The sequence below is a fragment of the Excalfactoria chinensis genome, chromosome Z (genome assembly GCF_039878825.1).
Source record: "Excalfactoria chinensis isolate bCotChi1 chromosome Z, bCotChi1.hap2, whole genome shotgun sequence".
Taxonomy (NCBI): domain Eukaryota; kingdom Metazoa; phylum Chordata; class Aves; order Galliformes; family Phasianidae; genus Excalfactoria; species Excalfactoria chinensis.
Window position 1 is genome coordinate 10,298,186 of NC_092857.1, and position 22,120 is coordinate 10,320,305.

A 22,120-nucleotide genomic window follows, 5' to 3' on the forward strand; every position below is an offset into this window, starting at 1 on the left:
TGGTTTTTATGTACGCTCCTGCTTATTGGGTGTAAAAGGCAAAGTTCTGGTAGCTGCAGAGGTGACCACTGAGGAAGGAGTGGTGAGGGACTACCCTCACAGCTGGCTTTGCAGCAGTCCTACCACATGCCAATGTTAGGTGAAGCAGGACTTTGTATTGCTTGCATTGAAAATGTAGGTAAGAAACGGCAACAGAGAAGATACAGGAACAAGGCTGGAATAAAGGAACAAATAACCTCCTATCACCTCACCCAAGGGGACTGCAGCCTGCTAGAGAAAAAGTGAAATTTAGAGAAATAGTGAGAGAAAAGCAGCAGTGGAAGAGTAAGGAACAAGGAGCAACAGAAATAAAGCAGTGTGCCTTGACCATTCCCAACCGTTAGCATCGCCTGCTGCCTTGTTGAGGGCAACTGAAATACTAACCTGTGTTTTGATAAAATGGGTTAGAGAGCATTCTTTTAAGTCTGGCTCTGTAACAGTAGCCTTGTGATGCTGACAAGTATTTTATCTTCAGACAATGCTTTCCTCAGGCAGCAAGGGTCAGATCTGATGTGCATCTCGCAAAAAAACAAGTCTAGTTGGCAGCTGCTCTTTCCACGTGTCTCTCTAATGCAGCATGAATTACTTCAACAGCAAAATCAACATCCTTTTTAGTAATGCACATAGGAGGTTTAATTCTAAATGTCTGAGAAGAAAGAAAAAGAAAAGACATCCTTAAAACGGTATGGAAAGAACACAAGTCCTCTGCATTGTGTTAACCTGCTGACAGGTATTTTTCTTCTATATTAAAGGCTTTCCATTAAGTTTCAAAGAGAATCACTAAATATGAACTTTCAGTTAGGTCAATATAACTTGAATGCATGTCGATCAGGAAAGGATACATGCACAGTGCGACTTAGTAAGAAATTAGGTACTAAAAGTCGAAATGTTTGGTAGCATAATGCTTACAAAGTCACTGAGCTTCAGTAAGAGTCTTAAACTTTCATTTTAAATTTTCCTGTCAGTGTATTCTAAGGCTTTATGCAGAAGGCACATAATGGTTGCTCTTCCCCCACTTCAGCTGGGGCTGAGTTCAGGTAATGCTCCCAGACAAACAGCATTCTCATGAGCAGAATCAGATTTGACTACACTGTGCTGCAGGATATAACCTGTCTTCTGGTCTGTGACCTGTGGGTCAGCCTATGGGATGACAAAGGCAGTGTCCAGCTTCTAGCCATCCTGTACCTATCTCATAGAAAAGCTGCTCTGAGGGTTTAACTGACTTAACCATCCCAAAATCTGTTACTAATAAGCTCTAATAAGCTTGTGGCACAAAGCCATGAGTACAGCATAATGTATCTTCAAATGGCTGATGCCCATTTGCCTGCAATTCTTTCTTCTGTGCTGTATTTCTGGTAGGAGCTGTCTTTACGTTTATTTCTTATATTAACATCCAGATAGAATATTATCAGCTCTCTAGAATGAAAGAACTAGCAAGAATAAACTTGTTTCTCTGCCATCAGACCAGACCAGGTTATAACTCCAACAGTAACCAACGCTTAGCGTTGCTGATTCTCTCTAATTTGGTTATATTACACTGTGCTGCTTTTCTAGGTGAAACTGTCCTTCCAAAGGAAAACTGCAAGCTTGAAAGAAATTCAGCCCACTTGAAAATGAAACAAACAGCTCCTGCCCATTTTGTAAACCAAGAAAAATTAAGCAGGGAGAGCTTCTAAATATATATGTTTTCTTCTTCATTTCCTAAACTAAAGTTAATTTAACCAGAAGTTCGGTACCTGATTGTAGAGGCCTCCTCTGCCGATCAAAACACCCATGTCTTTACAGTCCTCCCAGATTTCATTGATTTCTTCAGGTGGAAGAGGGCGGCGACTGGCCTATGGAAAGTGAATAGTAGACTTCACTAGGATATTCTAAATTAATTCTAGGAAAAAAGATGCATTATTCCAGTTTTTTCCAATAAATCCTGCACCCGTCTCTGTCTAAAACATCAGCTGAAAAAGGTAATTGCCATGCTACAGGCTATGGGAAGAATAGCTGGAAAGCCGCCCAAAGGAAAAGCACCTGAGGATACTGGTTGTCAGCTGGCTGAACACAGACAAACAGTGGCCAAGGAACCCCATGACATGCTGATACAAGCCAGGATGTGATTGTTCCCTTGTAGTTGGCACTGGTGAGGCAGTACTTTGGATACTGTGTTCAGTTTTGGGACCCTTACTACAAGAAAGACTTTGAGGAGCTGGAGTGTGTCCAGAGAAGGGCAGCAAAGCTGGTGAGCGGTCTGGAGCAGAGGTCTTATGGGGAGTGGATGAGGGAAGTGAGGTTATTTAGCCTACAGTGATCAGGGGAGATTTCATTGCTCTCTGCAGTGACATCAAAGGAGGCTGTAGCAAGGTGGGGGTTGGCCTCTCTTCCCCAGATAGGTAATGATGGGACAAGAGGGAATAGCCTTAAGTTGCACGAGGGGAGGTGCAGGTTGGATACCAGGAAAAATAATCATTAATGAAGGAGTTGTGAAGCATTGGATCAGGCTGCACCACCAACCCTGAGGTATTTATAAAGCACAGATGTGGTGCTTAGGGACGTGGTTTAGTGGTAGACTCGGCAGTGCTGGGATAACAGCTGGGTTTGATCTTAGAGGTCTTTTCAAACCTAGCTGAGTCTATGATAATTTATCTGCCATCTATGATGAACTTCTGTAATTGAAGTACACAAGTCACTGTTAACTCAAAATGCTGGAATGTTTTGGCTCAGTTTTAGCCAGAGCAGTGTTTTCTCACTCCATCATTCGTATTTAAGATATAATCCTCATACTATCACATTTCATTTCAGTTGAAATAAAACTTGCAATGGCACTGTAAGTCAAAAGGTATAAAGTATATCACCAACCTTATCTGTCACCATTTCTATCCCAATCATGAGTCCCTTGCCACGGACATCTCCAACAATCTCAAATTTATCCCGTAGTTTAGCAAGCTCTAGTAACATGTATGTTCCCACATCCTTGCTGTTGTTTTGAAGACTGTCTTCTTCAATAGCCTGGTAAAAAGGACATATGATGACAAAGCTACAGGAGAAGCTTCCTGTACATCTGGTTAATCCCCATTTAGGTTGGTGGCATTACGTTTATTTCACTTTCTCTCACAGATTTGCATACTGTGTTCCTTCATGGCTACAGTACTGAAATTTCTCCTCTCTTGCACTTAACTAGTGGCATCAGGATGAATCTGAACCTAATGTTTTGATGTTGCTTTGTTCTTTTGCATGTTTCACTTATTTCTCAACAGTCGTATTTCAGTAACTCATGCTCACAAATAATCATAGCTGAAAAATACCCGGCCTCCATAATTGTTTGCAAAATCTTGCATACTTTAACTTTCTCCAGCATCATGAAAAGAATAAAACTTGGCACTTCTGTGTACTAGGCGGCATTCTAGTGAAGTCTGAGTGCTTTAACAGTTAAATGCACTCCTTACTCTTAGAGGGCACTTTTAATCGAAGTTCTGACATGCTGCCAGCTGCCAGCACTGACATGCACAAACCATTTTACAAACTTAAAATTGGCTTTAAGAAAAATAGTGAATGAAAACAAAAACCACAATTTTAGAAGTAAACATGAGTGTTTTTCCTTCCTGTTTTCTTGCTTTTCTTTATAATTCTTTGCTCCTGTCTCCTCCTTCCCTTCCAGTTCCATTCTATTTTTCCTGATTCTGACCATCTCCTTGCCCCAGAGGTGGGCTCCAGCTTATGACATTGCAGATGGTTCAAATTCTTACAACAGGGATGGAGTTTTGCAGTGGAGATAATCAGAATCATTTTACCCTACACACAGGATACCAGAGCTGTGTACAAATAATACTTGTGGATGTTTATAAATTTAATACAGCTGTAAAATTGCCAACATGCAATTTTACAGTAGGAACAAATGCAAGCATTTCTTATCTATCTTTTGTTACATTAAAACAACAACAACAACAAAAAAAGCATAACATTCTCCCTACATCAAGAACTGCAGATCCCACAACACAGGCCAGAGGATTTCCTCCAAAGGTATTGAAGTGAAGGTTTTGAGCCAACGAATTTGCAATCTCTTAAAAGAAGAAAATAATAATAGTTAGTCTTACGGTTTCCTTACATTTGGTAACAACAGTTATCTACGTTAACTTAAAATACACTGCTGTACTCCTATCCTGACTAATACACTGCAAAAATTGTAGAGTCTAGATGCTGAAGACAGACTTAAAAAGGAAAACACAAAACCAACGTCACACTTAATAGAATTAGTTAGTTGTGGCCTTAGGGCATCACCTACAAATTTTCTTCACCAGATTTATTCATATGAATAATAATAATAATGCTGAAGTAGTCCGTTAACATGCTCCTTAGTTACTCGTTGTGCATTATTCATTAAAATGGTGCATTCAGCGAGGAGTTCCAGGATCTATTACCATTTCTATCCATGACTCACAAGGTCATCTCTGCTCTAGTTGTACTACAAAACTAATCCAAATACATCTTTACACTGGTATAGCACAGCACTTGATAAAATAACTCAGAACTGATAAAACAATTCACCTCAGAAAACATCTTGAGACTGAGATTTGTTAATAATCTTAGTTGTCTGAACACGCACCTCTATGATTAGTAATTATTGTGCTGTATATTATGTATTTGTCCTATTTAGATCTTCAGCAGAACAGAATGCTTATACCTTTTGTTGTAACAACAGCTGCCATTGGAAAGCCATTACCAATTCCTTTTGCTAAAGTAATTATGTCAGGGACTACATCATGCGTTTGAAATCCCCAGAAATGGCTGCCTGTCCGTCCAAATCCTGTCTGTACCTTTCAAAGGAAAAATCCATAGAGATACCTGTTATCTTCTCATATTTTACAATATGGTTCATTTTTCTTTTTCAATTATTGCTGATCCACAAGTATTGCTATTTTTGCTGTTTTCTAACAGGTGGAATAGCTAGCATCTCACCATGTCGTAGGCAGGTTGAGACATACAGACATACTGCAGCATCCATTTAAAAAGGGAGAGGAAATGCAGTTGCTTAGCATGTTTCAAAATAGCAATCCTACTCCTGATCTATTCTATCTGAGGCAAGTATCACAGTCCCATGAGTTTATCCATATTTCAAACTGGCAATAGGCAAATTTTATTTAGAAAATATAGTTGAAGAGGAAATGCAAAATAAACCCATTCTAGAGTTTACACACACCAACAACAGTTGTAAGAAAGAGTGTTAGTGTGACAATAACCCCATCACAGCTGGCATTTATTAACTGCATGTTTTTGTAAATTTACTCTGTGCTACTTCTAAAACCTAAAGACTCAAGCCTGCCACAAGCCTTATGTGTGTCTAAAATTAGAATACCACAGTGCAGAATAAAGGCAGTGAAAACCAGGAGCCTTGAAAGAAGGCACCATGATAACCTCAATCAATGAAACATTTGGCATTTCCCTTATTTACGGCGTTCCAGTTCACCTTTACGTGGATTCTTTTCAGATGACTTACAGAGGGAGACAAAACTATGTAAGTTTTTAGGTAAAAACACTCACTTCATCTGAAATACAAACACCTCCTCTTTCCCGTACTAGCCGATAAGCTTCCTTTAAGAAACCTTTTGGGTACTGAACAGCTCCATTAATACCCTGCCAAGACAAAAAAGAAAACGTCTTCAGGAACAGAAAAAAGAAACAGGAATTGTGCTGGGTGACTGTCCCACAGTAAGGAAAAATATCAGCTGCCCTCAGGTAATTGCAAGACTGTTGTCTCAAATTTCTGGCTTCAGCACTGAAACTGCTCAGGTCACGTATTCCCATGGGGTAGTATTTTGTTCTGTGAGCTGTGCTTGTATAAATGTTTGTGAGGCCATAGTGTAAAATCAGTTGCTATAAGACAGAATGGATTAAAGATAAACTGCCAAACCAAGTACATAGAAAACCTATGCACTGAGAAAAACGTAAATTGATTGATGGGAAACCTAGCTAGGGATCTGACGTCCCTTCTTTGGTAAAGTTGTTTAGAATACCGTTTCCTGAATCTCTGTTCACCTTCCCAGTTTCCTTTTGAATCAGAAATCCTACTCCATACCTACAATGCAATGGCTCCTCCGATCAGGGCTTAGCAAGTAAAAACAGAGCTAAAACAAAACAAAACAAAGCAAAACACCTGAGATCACAGACACAACGCATGCTTCTCCCCCTTTCTGTCCCTGGGATATATTCTCAATTCCTTCTATTAAAAAAATAAACACATATACATTAGTTTTGAAACTGAGATTAGTTTTGAAAATAAATTAGTTTTGAAGCTGAGGTGAAGCACTGCAATTAATCCTACAACTGGTCACCACTCGACAAAGAGCTTCAAAAAAAACACAGTGGAAAACTTGCTGGAAGGAGGTGGAACAGGAATTGATACAAAGTTTATGGAAGCAGGAAGCGGAAAAACACCATGCAACTTGGAAGTTACCAGGTACTGAACAATAGCATATACCACTGTTGTTATTTATTCGCTGAAAAAAAGTACACTTATTCACAATTTTTGAACTTCATCACCAACATTCCAGCTCCAGCAAAATCAGTGACAAAAGCTGAAATTTTACGAGTGCATCCTTTTTTTTTTTTCCTTCAAACATTTAAGGTGCTTAAGGCAAGTAGATATTTATATTTTGAGTGTAGCTAAAATACACCAGATCTTATTAGTTCACACTACACCGCTGTACGTGCTATAACAATTGAGAAATGGCAAACTACCTACTTGAATTGCTTCTGCAATAAATCCAGCTATTGTCTTTGGCACAGAAGTGTTCAGAGTATCTTTGAACTGTTCAATGTACTGCTCATTTGCATGACATACACCTGTTTAGAGGGAAAATATTTTAGAGATCATTTACTTAAAGTCATAGAAGCAGCTTCAAAACATGAAATTGCATATCTAATCTACAAGTACTATTTGACCATATGGTAAATATCACCTCCCAAATACATTAAAATTTTAAATTTTACAAGAAGGAACCTCTAATTTTCTCCTAAACCATTTATACTCTATAGACTGACAGTTTTGAAACTGGCAAAGCCAACAGACTTTGTTACATATTACGCAACTAAATAATCCGTACAATGGAGAAGGTGTTTCTGAATCACTCACATGAGCAGAAGAAATAAGCAGACCCTTTCTCAGGGGTTAATAATTGTCAGCATAAGGCATAAGGAATCATTAGGTTAGTGCAGATACGAGGATTCTGGAGAATAGTTGCATATCAGTCTATGCTGTAATGAAGAATAGAGCAATCAGTATAGCTAATCTCCCCAATCACTATACAGGGCAAAACTAAGAAGAAAATATTTGATATGCATGTGAATTAAAACAATAAAAGATGCCTTCTGAAACAGTGGAAAAAATACAGAATTTGCTACTCAAAGGAGAGCACTAGAGGAGCTTCCACACTGTAAGACATGCATGATACGTAAACAACATTTCCATTCTTTCCCATGTACAAAGGTTTTAGTTCCACAGGTTCCCAAATATCAGAACTGATCATGAAAAACGCTGGAAATTGGATTTTGGGAAGAAATCTGAGCATATGACCAATATATTTTTTCCATGGGAAGCAGGTACATGAGGTTTTTGCAATATTTGCTTTAATTACCCTTGCAAATCCTAGCCAGACATCTGTTGAGGAATGGCCATCTTTCTGGTGGAGGTAAATACAACTTAAACAATAATCTGGGCATACAGTTTACTCCTACAGCCCCCTAGTATTCCCTGATCTGAAATACACATACATTTTACCATTTACCAACCTTCAGCACAACTGCATTTTCGAACAGTTTGCACTGGTGAATCTCTGCAATTGCTGCCTCCCCATGGACCACGAAAAACATCTGGCAACATTGTCTGTGAAGGATAAAAGAAATACCTGACGACAGCTTTCTAAGAGATATGTTAATCATACCTGGGATTGACTCTAATGAAACAAACAAATAAACAAACAACAGCAACAACAAAACACTGCTAAAGTGCATATCTAGTTCCAGTGACTCGTCCAAAGATCACTAATAAAATAATATCAAAATTCAACCACATGGGTATTCCTGCAGTAGTGATCAACTGATTGCATCCTTTACTTTGCTCTTTGAGTTAGTCAGCCCTTATGGTTACCTAAGATTAATGGCAGTGTTGTAAGAGTTGCTGGTAGTACTTCAGTAATCTAAAGTATGACAAAATCTCAAAATACCGGGAGGCTGTCTGATATTACAGCAGATAATTAAAAATAGGGAATTCCTGCCTTCTAATCCTGCTGAAAAGTTGGCTGAAGACATGGAATGTTTCATCTAGTGAACCAGGCTGTAAGTCCACTCTAAAGTGCCTTTCTAGAGCTCATGCTGTGGCTGGACTGCCAGCTCAGACCAGAACATCTAATGTCATCTTCTAGTAAACAGAAAGCCATTCCTATCTTCTCAAGGGCACAGATTTAAGTTATTGCCATTTTTCATCAATAGATTTCAGAAATACATACATATCTCCTCTTTCTGACATAAAGAATGGGTTCATTTTCATTCCTGGGCAGAATCATCTTCAGATCAGCAGAAATCAGCTTTGCACAGATATGTCAATGCAAACATGAGAAAAAGGGTCTTGACTATTATTACTTTGCACATAGACAAACTTCCATGAGAGTACCAAACAAAACTGAAGTACTGTGATAACTCGTGTTATGATTGTCCCAAATCCAAATTAGCGTAAGCAAATCTACATGGAGCATCCGGCTCTTGCTGCAGGAACATGCTGTAACGTGATCAATAGCTATTAAGCACTTTGAAGACAGAAACTTGCTAATCATTAAAACATTCAAATACATTTCCATTTACTCAGATTATTATTATATTAAATAAAATATATATGCATCTCACCGTTGAGCAGCCAATGCCATTGGCAACGCCATGTTTATAAGAACCGATAGACGTCAATCCCAGTGCATAAGGGCTGCCTCCATGGTACGCTCCTCTGTGCAAACAGATAAAGTACAAGAACATTACTCACTTCCAAAAAGAGACTGTAGCACTATCAGTTCTGAGAAGACATGCCTCTGAGGTACACATTATTGGGAGAAGTGTTTACTGCTACACTTGAAACAAGAAGATTCATGCTGTCTTTTTTTGCTCTATTTTTGAAAGCTCTATGACTGCCCGTCTATATCTGTTTCCTGCAGTTTCACATGTTGTAATTGTGAAGTGATGCTCACAAAGACAAGAGTATGAGGACTTGAATTGGTAGCAATTCAGACAGGTTTTATGTAAGTGTTTCACAAAGCTCTTCTGCAGCACCTGAACCCTACAGAGTAAACATCTGTGTTCTTTCAATCACAGGCACTGATAATCTCTCAAACAGATGCTGCCAATCATTAAACTACACAGCAGTTTACTGCTAGTTTTATACACAAATCAGAAGTTCATTATGTAGAATATATATGCCAGGTAGATACTAGATGTTCTGCTAAACAGAATGGAAGAAAAATATAGCTCTTCATAACGTGGCCTTTTAATCTATTAACTGTGGCTGTCTGGAAGCAGAGTAACAAGAATAATCGCTTACGCTGGTGCTTACGTAGCCCTCACCTCTGCACTACCCCTGTAGTTAAGTCAGAAGAACTGTTTGTGTAGCTGTGCAGTGAACTGTGGTTCAGGGATCTGGCAGAAATATAAGGCAACAAAACAAACAAAACCAGAAGATCTTTCCTGCAGGATAGCTTTCAGCCAGATCAGTTCCCTGCTGCAGTTCACTGCACTGCTATTCCAGAGATACCTTTGAACTCCTACAGACGAGTGCAGAGGACAGTCAGAACAAATGAGGAAGGCAGCAACTGCTGAAGACTGCCCTGACCCTGAATGGAGGTCCATCATGGCACAGCCTGAGCTAGACTAGAGTCTTTTACTAAATAAGAAAAGCAGAAATTGAAGGTTCTGTTTCCTATGCAAACGAGTCCTATTGTAATGCATCAAATACTGTTCTACTTCCTTGCCCAGCAGAGTGTCCTCAGCAGATCCAGTGTTAGATGTTTCCACTATTTTCTCCTTTAGGCATATAGAAACCAATCACACACACAGGTAGTTTGATTAAAACAATCCTATTACCTGAAACAGATGACATCAAAGTTCCGAGTATATAACCTTGCCATGAACATGGCCAAATCATTGGCTTCTGACCCACTGTTGGTAAGATAAACCACCTACAGAAGAATGCTTATGGTCAGTATAGTGCACAACCGCAACCTGCTCAGATGTTACTTCCTAACAGTATGAACAACTTCCGCTGCAACAAAGCGACCTCACTGCAGTAAACTTAGTGCTGCCCGCAGACTGCAGAAGGGAATGAGGATCAAGATGGTCTTATCTACTACGAGACAATATAGAAAATCTTTTATGCCAAGAATCTTCAGGTTTTCCATCTCACACCTAAGATGTAACACTGGTTTTGAGAAAAATAAAAGTGTTTGGGTAAAACTGAGCTGACTAACTGAATAACTTTCACACAGGTAAAAACAGCTGTGTATTACCCTTGTACTACAGTTACAAGGAGTGAAAGACAGAGACACAACAGCAGAAGAGGTATAAAGAGCTGGCTTACTGGTTGCAAATGAAAATTAAGGGGATCTTTTTCCCTTGTTTTCCCCTTTTATTCATTTCCCCCATTTTTCATCTGTCTTCCCTTGTTTCACAGAATCACAGAGTTGCAGGGGTTGGAAGGGACCATTAACTGAATGGGTGTATTGGAGCTCAGGTCTATGAGATACTTAGTCTCCTGTCAAGCAAAGAGTCTCTGCTTCTTGAAATGGGTCCTTGCTGAGCCCCAGTCAAGGCCATTCTCTTCATTACACCTCTTTTCAGGAAGCACAGCTTTTAAATTTTGTTTTCAGAAGAGACTGAGATACTCCGCTGCTTATTCTATGCAGATGCTTTAGACTCATTTATTTTTAAACCTTCCATTTCCTAAGACTGCAATAGCTTCACACATTTCTTGCAGCCAAATTTCATTTTATGACTGGTTTCTTTTACCTGAAAAAATCACAGTACTTTTCCTACTGATTCTGTGAACACGACACATGACATTTATGTGGTTTGTTTACTTAAATAGCAGTAACACTCACTACCCAAGACACAGTCAAATACTTTTCTCTTACAATTTTTGCAAGATCCAGGACAAGGCTGGCTACGTGAACACTATTTAACATCATCTTGGTTCCTTCAGTCATTTTTAAACTGGCATCATCTCTTCAGAGTGTTAAGTGGAGAGAAAGACCCAAGTAGAACAGCAGCGGCTTGGCTTATTACACTTGTCCACATCTGAGTGAGTCTAAAGGAAAAGCCTAGAGGCTCATCATGCTCACTTTACCTGGCAGCTTGTGAAGAGGGATTCCCTCTGCAGATACTGTGGCACTCATTTATGTGTGCAATAAATACTTCCATTTAATAAACAGACACCCGATCTCCCACCCCTGCTGCTGTCAGAAGTGAAGTACCTTAAGTGGATCAGGAAAAAGTGAAGTTAGCTTCTCTGCATATTCATGGATTGATGGATGCATGTAAATATTAGTGGTATGCCAAAGGCAAGCAAGTTGTTTCTGGGCAGCCATAGTTACCTTCCTGCAGGTAGAACAAGAAGAGACATGGGGATTTAACTCAACATAGATGTATGCAAGCACACACACCCCTGCTTCTGTTACTATGCTGAAAAGCCAGACACAGCTCAATATGCCATACACAAAAACCCAGCGAATTATATCCTGGCTTTTGGCGCACAGTGCCTCAGATTAATAAAGACCAAAGCCATCAAAAGCACCTCTCCTACATTTTGTACTGCATTTTTGTCAATCAATCAGTAACATACTTACGGATGACAGTGACCAACACTGACAGTAACAATTCCAGCAAAGAGATCAAGATATCTTTGTCCTTTATAATCAAACAGCCACTGCATATGTCCTTGATGCAGCAACAAAGGCTTCTTGTAATACATCCGCAGTGAAGGAGCAATATTTTGTTCACGAATCTTCAGCATACGTTCATACGGATACGACTGAGGGGAATAAAAAAGTCAACATCTGCTCATGCATTCTAAAGATCCATTCTGATGCAACAGCAGTGGTTGTTCACAGAACATAATTTTAACACACAAACTAACTTTCTGAAACAAGATCTCATACTGCAGTTTTACATGAATTCAAGTGCAGTGTGACTTACTTGGTATTTTTCAGGTACAAAGTTGCAAGGAGGCATTTTTGCCCGCATGGACATCGAGCTTTTCCATTTCTGCTGCCTAAAGACAACTGCAAAATAGTAACAGAATTATCAAGCATGTATCAAAGTGCACATCTGAAAGAGTTTCTCAAGCTTGCTCACAGAACACACAGGCTACCATTAAGGCAAGTGTGTATACATATATTTTTTTTTCCTGAGAAATTTCCATTGGGTGGGAAAAAAAAAAAAAAAAAAAAAATTACTTAAATACTCTATTCTTGTAAAGGCAAAATGTGTCTTGCTTTACTTTTTGTTTGAGGAAAAAATAAATAAATAAAAATCAGCTTCTGATAGCTGTCATCGAGGAGCAGCATGAGTACAGCTCTCTTCTCCAGGGCTGCAGAGCAGACCTGAGCAAGGTGTGCCGCCACCACACAGAGCTGCAGCTTCAGTGTGCTCTCTTTCTTCACCCCAATGCTATCAGCAGAGTGGAAGACGTTTGTTTTTCAGCACCTCAGGGTTTACACGATCCCTGACACACGTTTAACCATGAAGGAATGAAAAGTAAAGCTCCCTGAAATAAATCAGATACGAGCCGCTCAGAAAATATGAATTAAAACCCATAAATCCCGACAAGCTCGGCTTCCACAGGAACCCACATCCCTTCTCGAAGCGCTCCTTTCCCCCTCACAACAAAGTCAACCCCTCTCTACGGCCGGCCGCACCCCCAGCCCCTGCCCGGGACTCTCAGGGTTTCGGAGCCGCGTTCCTGCGGACAAGCTCCACCTGAGCCCCCATCAGGCCGCTATCGCCGCTATCGCCGCTATCACCGCCCATTCCTTCCCGCAGCCGCTCCCTCACCGCCGCCGAGCCGCCCGCCCGCCATGCCCGCCGCCACAGCCGCCTCAGGGCCGCTGCCCTCGTCCCGCCCCTCGGTGTCCTCCTGTTGCGAAGCGCAGCTCCGCTGGAGGCTGAAGGCCACCGGGGTGTCACTGACTTCAGGCTGGCCGTGGTGTGCAAGGCCGTGCCCCAGCTACTAGTGCTGGTTGCATTTCTATTTATTTATTTATTTATTTATTTATTTATTTATTTATTTATTTATTTTGATGATGCTTGTGCACAAAGTAAAATAACCACTCATAGTACATGCAGAAGCATAAACACCTTGGGGAAGTGGCTAACGCTGAATGTGCGGTCATGAGGGATGTGGTTACAAGGGAGCGCCTCTCATCGCTCTCCAATGCTGATAAGTATTCTGTGTGTCGGCCATCACTCAACAGAGACAGCACAAAGCACTCCGAGAACACAATCTCCTTTCCTTTTGCTGACCACAACCTCCTTTCAGGGAGCTGAATACAGCAATAAAGTCTCCCCTGAGCCTCCTCTGAACAGCCCAGTTTCCTCAGTTGCCCCCATAAATCCTGTGCTCCAGACCCTTCACAGATTCACTGCCCTTCTCTGGATGCACTCTTGCACCTCAATGTCTTTCTTGTAGTGGAGGGCTAAAAACTGAGCGCAGTGCTCAATGTGTGGCCTCAGCAGAGGCCACATTTTTATTCTATTTTTTTTTCCTACAAACTGTGAAAAGTTCCCATTTTTTTTTTTTTTAGCAATTTTAATGACCACTCCAGGACATTTTGGGGGAATGAAAATGCTTCCTTCATTCAGGGTTTACACCCTGGTTTACTTTCATCCCTTGAAACTCAATATTAATGTATTTTAGTTTAAACTCCCAGCATATTTCTACAAGACACAGGTAATATTAATTTTAGCCTGCTTTGTTTTTGGAAAGCAGAACACTTTACCTTCTTTCATTTCATCACCATTCATTGTAATAATACTAAATAGTACCAGAAGAAATAGATCTGTGATGGTATTCCCTAATAATCAGCATATGCTGTAACTACACACAATTGCCAGTGAATATTATACCTGTATGCTAATGCACAGAGCATGGGGAACAAGCAAGAAGAGCTGCAGGCATGTGCATGCCTACAAGGCTATGATGTCGTAGGCATCATTGAGATGTGGTGGGATGGCTCTCTTGACTTGAATGTAGGGATGGATGGGTATAAACTCTTTAGGAAAGACATGCAAGGGAAAAGGGGAGGAGGTATGGCTTTCTATATCAATGACCAGCTGGAATCCATGGACCTGCACCTGGGGGTAGACGAGCTGACAAAGAGCTTATGGGTTAGGGATAAAGGGAGGGCAGGGGAAGGAAACATTTTAGTGGGGACCTGCTACAGGCTGCCAGACCAGGAAGACCAAGTGGATGAGGCCTTCTATGAACAGATAGGAAGAGCTTCTCATTCACAAAACATGGTCCACATGGGGGACTTCAGCCACCCCAAAATTTGTTGGAGGGACAACACAACTAGGCACGAGCAATCAAAGAGAGTCCCGGAATGTGTGTTGTTGGTAACTTACTCTTCCATGTTGTACAGGAACCTATGGGAAAAGGTGCTATGCTGGACCTTGTCCTCACCAAAAAGGGGAAACAAATGAGTAATGTAAAACCCAGGGGCAATCTTGGCTGCAGTGACCCTGAAATTGTGGAGTTAATGATACTTAAGGCATCAAAGAGGGCGCACAGCTGGCTTGCTGCTCTGGATGCCAGGAGAACAGACTTCGACCTCTTCAGAGAACTGCTTAGCAGCGTGACATGGGATAAGGTTCTGGAGGGAAGAAGAGCCCGAGAAAGCTGGTCAGTATTGAAGTACCATCTCCTCCAAGCCCAGAAGGAGTGAATCCCAAGAAAAAGGAAGGCAGGCAAGAATGACAGGAAGCCTCCATGGATCAACATGGAGGAAGTTATGTCCAATCCTGGACTTCCTTAAGTGCAAAAAGAATGTCTATAAGAAGTGTAAGGAGGAATGGATTAACTGGGAGAACTACAAAAAGTTGTCCATGCAGCCAGGGATCAGGTTAGGAAAGCTAAAACCCAGATGGAAATAAATTTAGCCAGGGATATAAAGGGCAACAAGAAGAAATTTTATAGGTGTATCAGTCATAAAAGGAAGGCCAGGGAAGATGTGGGCATTCTCTGGAAGGAAACAGGAGAGTTGGTCATATGGGATATGGATTCTCACGAGTAAGCCAAACAGCTTCTCCAAGAGGTCAGAAGTCCTTCCGCTTCACAAATGAGATTTTCTTTTATACCCAGGTTTGGATGCCTGGATCTACTTCAATACAGGTGGTATGAAGTCTCCTGCATGCTCAGTGGGCTAAACATATCTATCACTGGGCCTTCAACTTGTGGAATACTTGGGAACCTGTCCTACAAACTGTGCTGAATTTTGATTTTTCTTTTTTCCTTGATATATTTAATGGAATTTCTGTTATTTATTTATTTATTTATTTATTTATTTTAGGAGGAAAACTAGAAGATTTTGTGAATTCTATTCAAGAGCTTTTATTAAATTGAAATGCGAACACCATTGCAAAGAGATTTTACAATGACAAAATATAGAAAAGTCCACCAGAAAGCTACAGACTTCAGTAACAATATTGATCTTACAAGTGAAATTGCTAACAGATTTTATTAAAGCCAGCTTTTTCAATATCAAGAACTTAAAAAATACATAATTTTAAAGCATTTTCCTTCAAATACACTTAGAAACAATGAAGAATTCCTGAGCAACTGTTTTTATACCAGTACGTCCCAACCAATGTACATACTGAATATGAAATCTACTTTCTATAATTTTTTTAATTTTAAAAATTTACAAAACGTTTGGGTCCGCTTCATAGAATAATTGTGCTTCAAGTCATTGTGCTGCTAAAGTAATGACACTACAATAACTTGAATATTCCAGATCGCGTGCAAATTCTGAACATGTAATTGAGAAATAAAAAAGGCCTAGCTTATATTGCAAGTCTGAGAATGAATTTGCTTACACAAATATATATATATACATACATATATATATATATAAAAGAAACAAAAAACTTTAAATATTAGACTGGTTTTTTCTTAGTTGGGAAGCATGTCGTTTACTGTGCATGCTGTTTAGAATATGCAATTTGAATTGTACCTTAGTTTCTCTGGGAAACCTGCTGCCGCTATCAAAGACAAGGAAATTCCAGAGACTTTCCCCTGCATTTAACAGCATGCCAGAAATCTGAATGAATACAATTAATTGCTGATTCCTGATATATATATATTTTTTTCCTGGGCAGAACCTATTCAGAGCAGGAACTCTGATATTGCTGTTTTATACATTGACTCAAAAAGAACCCACAAAAAGCAATTACATGAAGCACAATGTAAATATTTCAGAAATTCAGACAGTGCTGAGTATCTCTGAGAAATATAATGCATTCACAAAACTGATGGCTGCGCCATTCCAGATGAAGAGTGGTATCTGTGGTCAGAATTAAAAATTGCTTCACAAGATGAAAAATGAACAGCAGTGTAGCAGCCCAGTGGATCCCTTCTGACTATAGTAGTAGTTTTTCCTCTTCCTTTTGGAATGACGGACCTGGGGACGAGTACTCAGAGAAGTCTACAGCATTATGAACATTAAAACATGTTGTTTGACATCATAATACTTTCACCTGTATTTTGTAGAAAAATCTGTGTATTCCTTAACATATATATATATTTTCTGTCCTACTCAAAGGATGCTTTCTACGAGTGCCATCTACAAAGATTCCCAGCATCCTCTAAAAATTCTACTCAGTGCGGTGTCTTTAAACCCCACAACTATGATTCTTGTAGGAAATGAAGCAAAATCGGTCCATTTTTACTTATGTCAAAATGAGGTGAAGGTACTCAGCAGCTCACTAAAACAGAAGCAGCATTCTCCAAAGAAAAATTTATCAGATAAAGACATAGACCAAAACAAGCAGCACCACCGAGTCAAACTGCACAATAGCTCTGAATTCTGAAAACAAAACATGTGAAAAATCTTCCTTATTTCTAACCTCTCTGTGCACCAATGTTGAGTATACACCCATGTTTTTAGCCTATCAGCGTGGCAAGAGGACAGACAGATAATTCAGGCATCTTTTGAATTACTTTTGATGTACATCATCTCTCTTAAAAACTTATATGAAGTGGCAGAAATGTATTTTAAATGTCTTGGTAAATCTCAGAATTTATCACTGAGACACAGGCTTTGTAGTTAAGGAAAATGTTAATGATTATCATGTATTGTCAAGCGTGTTTCAATTGCCACAGGTACAAACTAAACAATGCCCAGAAATGTCCACAGACCGTGTGCTAGTATCCACAAAATACTTTATCCCTTGGAGCTTACAGCTCATTTAATCAATAGAAGACTGCTTAAGAATGGTAAGTGTATCTGTGAGAGATTGAAAATAGATAAATTAAAATCGTCTGGGAAAAAAAAAAAAAAAAAAGAATAAAAATAGAAGTTTTATTTAAAGACAGTGTGGTACACTTTGGTTTTTTTTTGAATTTTTCCTAATGAATGTAGGAAATGCATCAGCAGATTAGATGAGGGGCCTGGCTGTTCAGACATGGTTTGCCAGGAACCAATTCCAGATTACTGGGAGAAAATGCCATAATTAATATAAACAGAGTGACCAACTTACATGTATAAGTCTTTTTCACTTTGTATGTAACAGATATCAGTAGTAGCCAATTTCAGCATCTTACCAGCAGGTTAGCACATAATGAAGCATGACTGTCTTTTGTGGAGTATCTCAAGTAGCTGAACACATTCCCGTTTTGGTGTAGAAGTATTTTTTTTTCCCCTTAAGAACACGTTTACCACTTTACTGTTTGATTTTTATTTGTTTTTAAACTAATCACACATTTTATTCTTTTATTTTTTGTTCTCCCTCCCTGTCTTCTCAACTGCAGTCACCATCCTACAGCATACTGACTGTACTCGTCTGCTCTGACACATGCAGCAACCGTGTCACTTCTCCAATCACAAGCCACTCTTCCTTTCATCATACACAGTGTGTTTCTGTATTCCATTTATCCTTATCTCCTGCTTGACATACACAGGAAAGATGAAGAAATTCCTTTATTTGTTTTAAAATGATTTTCAAGACCGAGCTACATGATTTTTCCAGCTCAGTGTACTTCAGTCAGTCCTTCCACACCACTACCACTGGAGCTGAAGGAAGTCAGTGACTTGGTTTTCAGTATGTGTTTTGGGACAGCTGAAACTGGGACTAGTCTCTGTTTTCACTCACTCAGGAACAGTTTGAAGATTTCCTTCTCAGAAACTCAACTGAAAGCAGGTCTTACTAAACAGTAAGTGCTAACAAGTGCTTAGTTCCATTGGTGGGATCCAGAATCAGAGCATCTCTGAGAGCTCAGCTTGCTCAGACCTAGAGAGCTGAGCACATAGGCAGTGGCAGAAAACAGGAAGGGGAAAATTGTGACGGCCAAGCTGGTCAGCATGGCTTTCCCTACAAGATGAAAACTTCTTTGTTGCTTTTTTTCCCCACACATAAACTCTTCTTATTTAGCTATGTATCTCTAACATCCCACCCTACCAGCAGGACAGAACTGATGATTTCATGACAAGCTGTCCATTACAAACAATTTAGACATTACAAACAACATTTCAAATCAATTTGCAGTTTGACACAGAAAAGGAAAATGCTCGTCTGCCTTTCAAAAGGGAGTGGGAAAAAAAAAAAACAAAAACAACAAAACAACCACAAAACATCTGAGGTAGTGATTCTTTAAGAATATGGTGCCTGATCTCATGAAACTTTCATTTGTCTTTATGGCTTTGTAGAAAATTTCTACTGTTCATAAACTGGCTTAGATGACTTTGGTATGCTCGCCCAATGCTTTCAGATTCTTTACAGTTGATGAGAGATTACCAAACACACTTACAGGCTTAATGATGTGAACTCCACATGTACAGTGCTTCAGAGATAACAAATAAAATGGTTCTTATTCACTTTTAACATCTGCTGTTACTACTACACTTTAAATACTTAAATGACATTTAAAGCAAGTATAGATTTTCCAGCCATCTAAACATATACACATAAACAAATACACCACAGAATTCACTGCTTTAATATAAACTGATTAGCACTATATTTTTGTGTTTCAGTTTGTTCTATAAACACATATATCCCCTTATTAGTATTATATAAGATCAAATGACTACGCTGTAATTAAACAATCCTTTGTAGTTACAGAGTATCATCAAGAGCATTCCTCCGACCTTCATTTTATGTGAAAGTAAGTTTTGGCAGCACACGTCCACTTCAGTAAATGAGATTTCTTCAAGTCAGGAACACCATACTGAAATATTAGAATTGTGAATCAAAGTTGTCCTCGCTAAAAGAACAAGTCTAATTTGAAAAGTAAGAATGAGTTGTATTTCTCAATACTGAAGAAAACTGTCAATAAAAGTATTAATTAAAATAGATATTCAAATTCATGAATTTATAAAATTAGTTTTCTGAAGAGCGTTTGATGCTACTGAAACTTAAAAGTGATACATTTAACAAACACACACACACACACACACACACACACACACACAGAAAACCCCAAATATTCAAACTTCACTCAAGGTGAGAAATTCGGTGCAAGACCTACGGGGCTGATCCCAGTTCCTGGGGTAAACTCTGTTACATGCTCAACCACTGTGTATTGAAAGAGGTTTCAGGAACCTGCTATTACACGAGGGTATATCATAACTTTACAAGAATTCACTGTGTACAATTGCTACAAAATCTCATCTATTTCATAATAAAAAGCTATTCCTTGAAGAGCTGTAATAAAAAAATAATGTTGCGAACAAGACAGAATGAAATATTTCAACACCCAAAGGCCCTCAAATTTCACTGAAGATTATTCTGATTTTACAGAATTTTTTTCTCCTTTGATGTGCAAAAGTTCTGTAAAGATGTTCAAGGCCACTTTTAGAAGGTGTTACTCCCACCTGGGAAGTAACAGGTTGTTTTGAACAATGAAAGTGCATACAAAGGAAAAATAACCCAACTGCACATTTGTTCATCTTAAAGGATGATGTATGTTCATGAAAAATGTGTGTTCAAGTCATATTTAGCTACCAGATTCTCCAAAAAGCTTGGCTACTCCCAAGCAACCAAAAACGTGCCATTTCCACTCTGGTAGAATTCCCGACTTCACAGAAAGCCATGATGATTCGGCATCATGGGACTCTCACTGGCAAAGGTGGGAAAGCATTTATGCCCCATAAGGTAATTTAAGCTACAGCTCTCTTGCAGTTTCAGAACTAATTTATGGATAGGCATAGAAAAACTCTGATTCAGTTTTCTTGCTGATGGAGAATCTGTGAACTACTGGAGAGGCTTCTTTATAATACCTTACAATTTTGGTGCTGTTTGTTGTTTGTTTGTTTGTTTGTTTGTTTTTCTATGCAAATATACTCCTTTTTGTTTGTTTGTTTGTTTGATTGTTGTTTTTCTTCTTCTGGCAACTTAGAAGAAAAGCTGATCTTTTGGGTTTTATGAACTCAAGGCGATAAAGCTAATGATGTTCCTGGGACCCAACAGCTGCAATAGAATTGGACATACCTCACAATACTAACACAGCCTATATTTTTCATCTTAAGCAATGTCAATTCAGAAAATATTTTTGGAAAAAAAAAAAAAAAAGATTTAACTTTTGATTTTTAGGCTAGAGAGTCACACACTCTGATTAGAGCAATCTAGGATAGACAAACATAGTAACAGCCAATGGCGTCTGGAGCATATCTTCCTGAAGCAGAAATGTATTTTTCAGGCTAATCATGCTCTAGACTCTATGCCTATATTAAAAACTAGGTACACATACAGATACTTTCAGTTAGGCAGGACAAATAATATACTTAAAATCTGCTAAAAGTTGTACCTGCCTGCCTATGATCAAACGTAACCAGCAGAACAACAACAGCCTGCTGCTGACATCTGGTCACATACTCCGTAACAACCTGTACATGGCCCAACAAATGCACTATGGAAGGAACATCATCAAGCTGTAGTCTGATAAGATTCTATGGCCTCTACGCATCACCAGAGGGAGAAAACAAAGGCCTGCAGCAGCACATCCTTATACTTGCTGCTAGGAGTGGAAAATAACTGCTTGTTTCAGGTATGGCTATCTGTGTAAGGTAAGAGAATATGTCTTATATGGATCAGCTCTTTGAGATTCAACCAGAAAAATGGAGCATTACAGTCAGAGTAATGAAACACTGTCAAAAGGAGATAGTACACTATCAGCTTAAACATGTGGACACACAGATATTACTGTCCTGCAAAACATTCCAGTTTTGACTGATAGCTTGACACTTTCTTCGCAGTACTTCTTAATATTTCTAGAAAATCTATAAGATATAGTACAAATGCTACAATAAAATAGTCCTGCTACCTATAACTAAACAAAATTTTATGCTTGGCTGCTCTCTGAAGTAGCCACTTCATGTCTTCAAGTGCTAAACTGAGTGGCTGAATTAAGATCTCTCTCTACACATTCAGCAGAACATCCGAACTGCCCTGATCAACCTCCAGAAGTGGGCAGCGCATTGCAAGTAAGAGTTCACAGACTCTACATTTGATGCCTAAAGTAAAAGTTACAGTATCCCCAACACGTGTTTATATACACACACAGACAATTAGTTAAAATCTAAAGTCCTGCCAGTGAAAGGACTAGACAGCTTAACAGATCTGTATTTGAGCAGTTCCATGGCATGGAAGTATATAACATGAGAATCTGATTTGACAAAGTAGATGCAGCCTTCTGTAACCTTCAAAATCAGAGAATCTGTTTTGTGTGGCTCTGCAGCTGCAGGAAGGCCGGCTCAGTGCAAAAAATCATAAAAAGCTAGAGAAATATGAAGCTGTACAGGAAGGACAAGAAAGAAGAGAGCTCATCTATGGTAAATATACTTCCCACAACATG

At 39.3% G+C, this 22,120-nt stretch overlaps 1 protein-coding gene across 1 annotated transcript; it reads right to left on the bottom strand.

Moving 5' to 3' along the window:
- Positions 1 to 173: 173 nt before the first annotated feature.
- AGXT2 (alanine--glyoxylate aminotransferase 2) lies at positions 174 to 14,076 on the bottom strand. Its single transcript, XM_072359223.1, has 15 exons — positions 14,052 to 14,076; positions 13,108 to 13,242; positions 12,250 to 12,335; positions 11,901 to 12,085; positions 11,529 to 11,652; positions 10,144 to 10,238; positions 8,923 to 9,016; positions 7,813 to 7,906; positions 6,767 to 6,867; positions 5,566 to 5,658; positions 4,709 to 4,841; positions 3,999 to 4,087; positions 2,887 to 3,036; positions 1,776 to 1,874; positions 174 to 685 (listed from the first exon to the last, which is right to left on the bottom strand). The coding sequence occupies exons 1-15, from the start codon at positions 14,074 to 14,076 to the stop codon at positions 575 to 577; spliced, it is 1,614 nt and encodes a 537-aa protein (XP_072215324.1). The 3' UTR covers positions 174 to 574.
- Between the last annotated feature and the right edge of the window lie 8,044 nt (positions 14,077 to 22,120).

Coding starts and splice junctions, on each gene's coding strand:
- AGXT2 (XM_072359223.1), bottom strand. CDS start 14,076: ATGAATGGTGATGAAATGAAAGAAG. Junction 12,086..12,249: donor TTGTACCTGAAAAATACCAA/GTAAGTCACACT, acceptor TATTCCCCTCAG/TCGTATCCGTATGAACGTAT. Junction 5,659..6,766: donor TTATTGCAGAAGCAATTCAA/GTAGGTAGTTTG, acceptor TTGTCTTGGCAG/GGTATTAATGGAGCTGTTCA.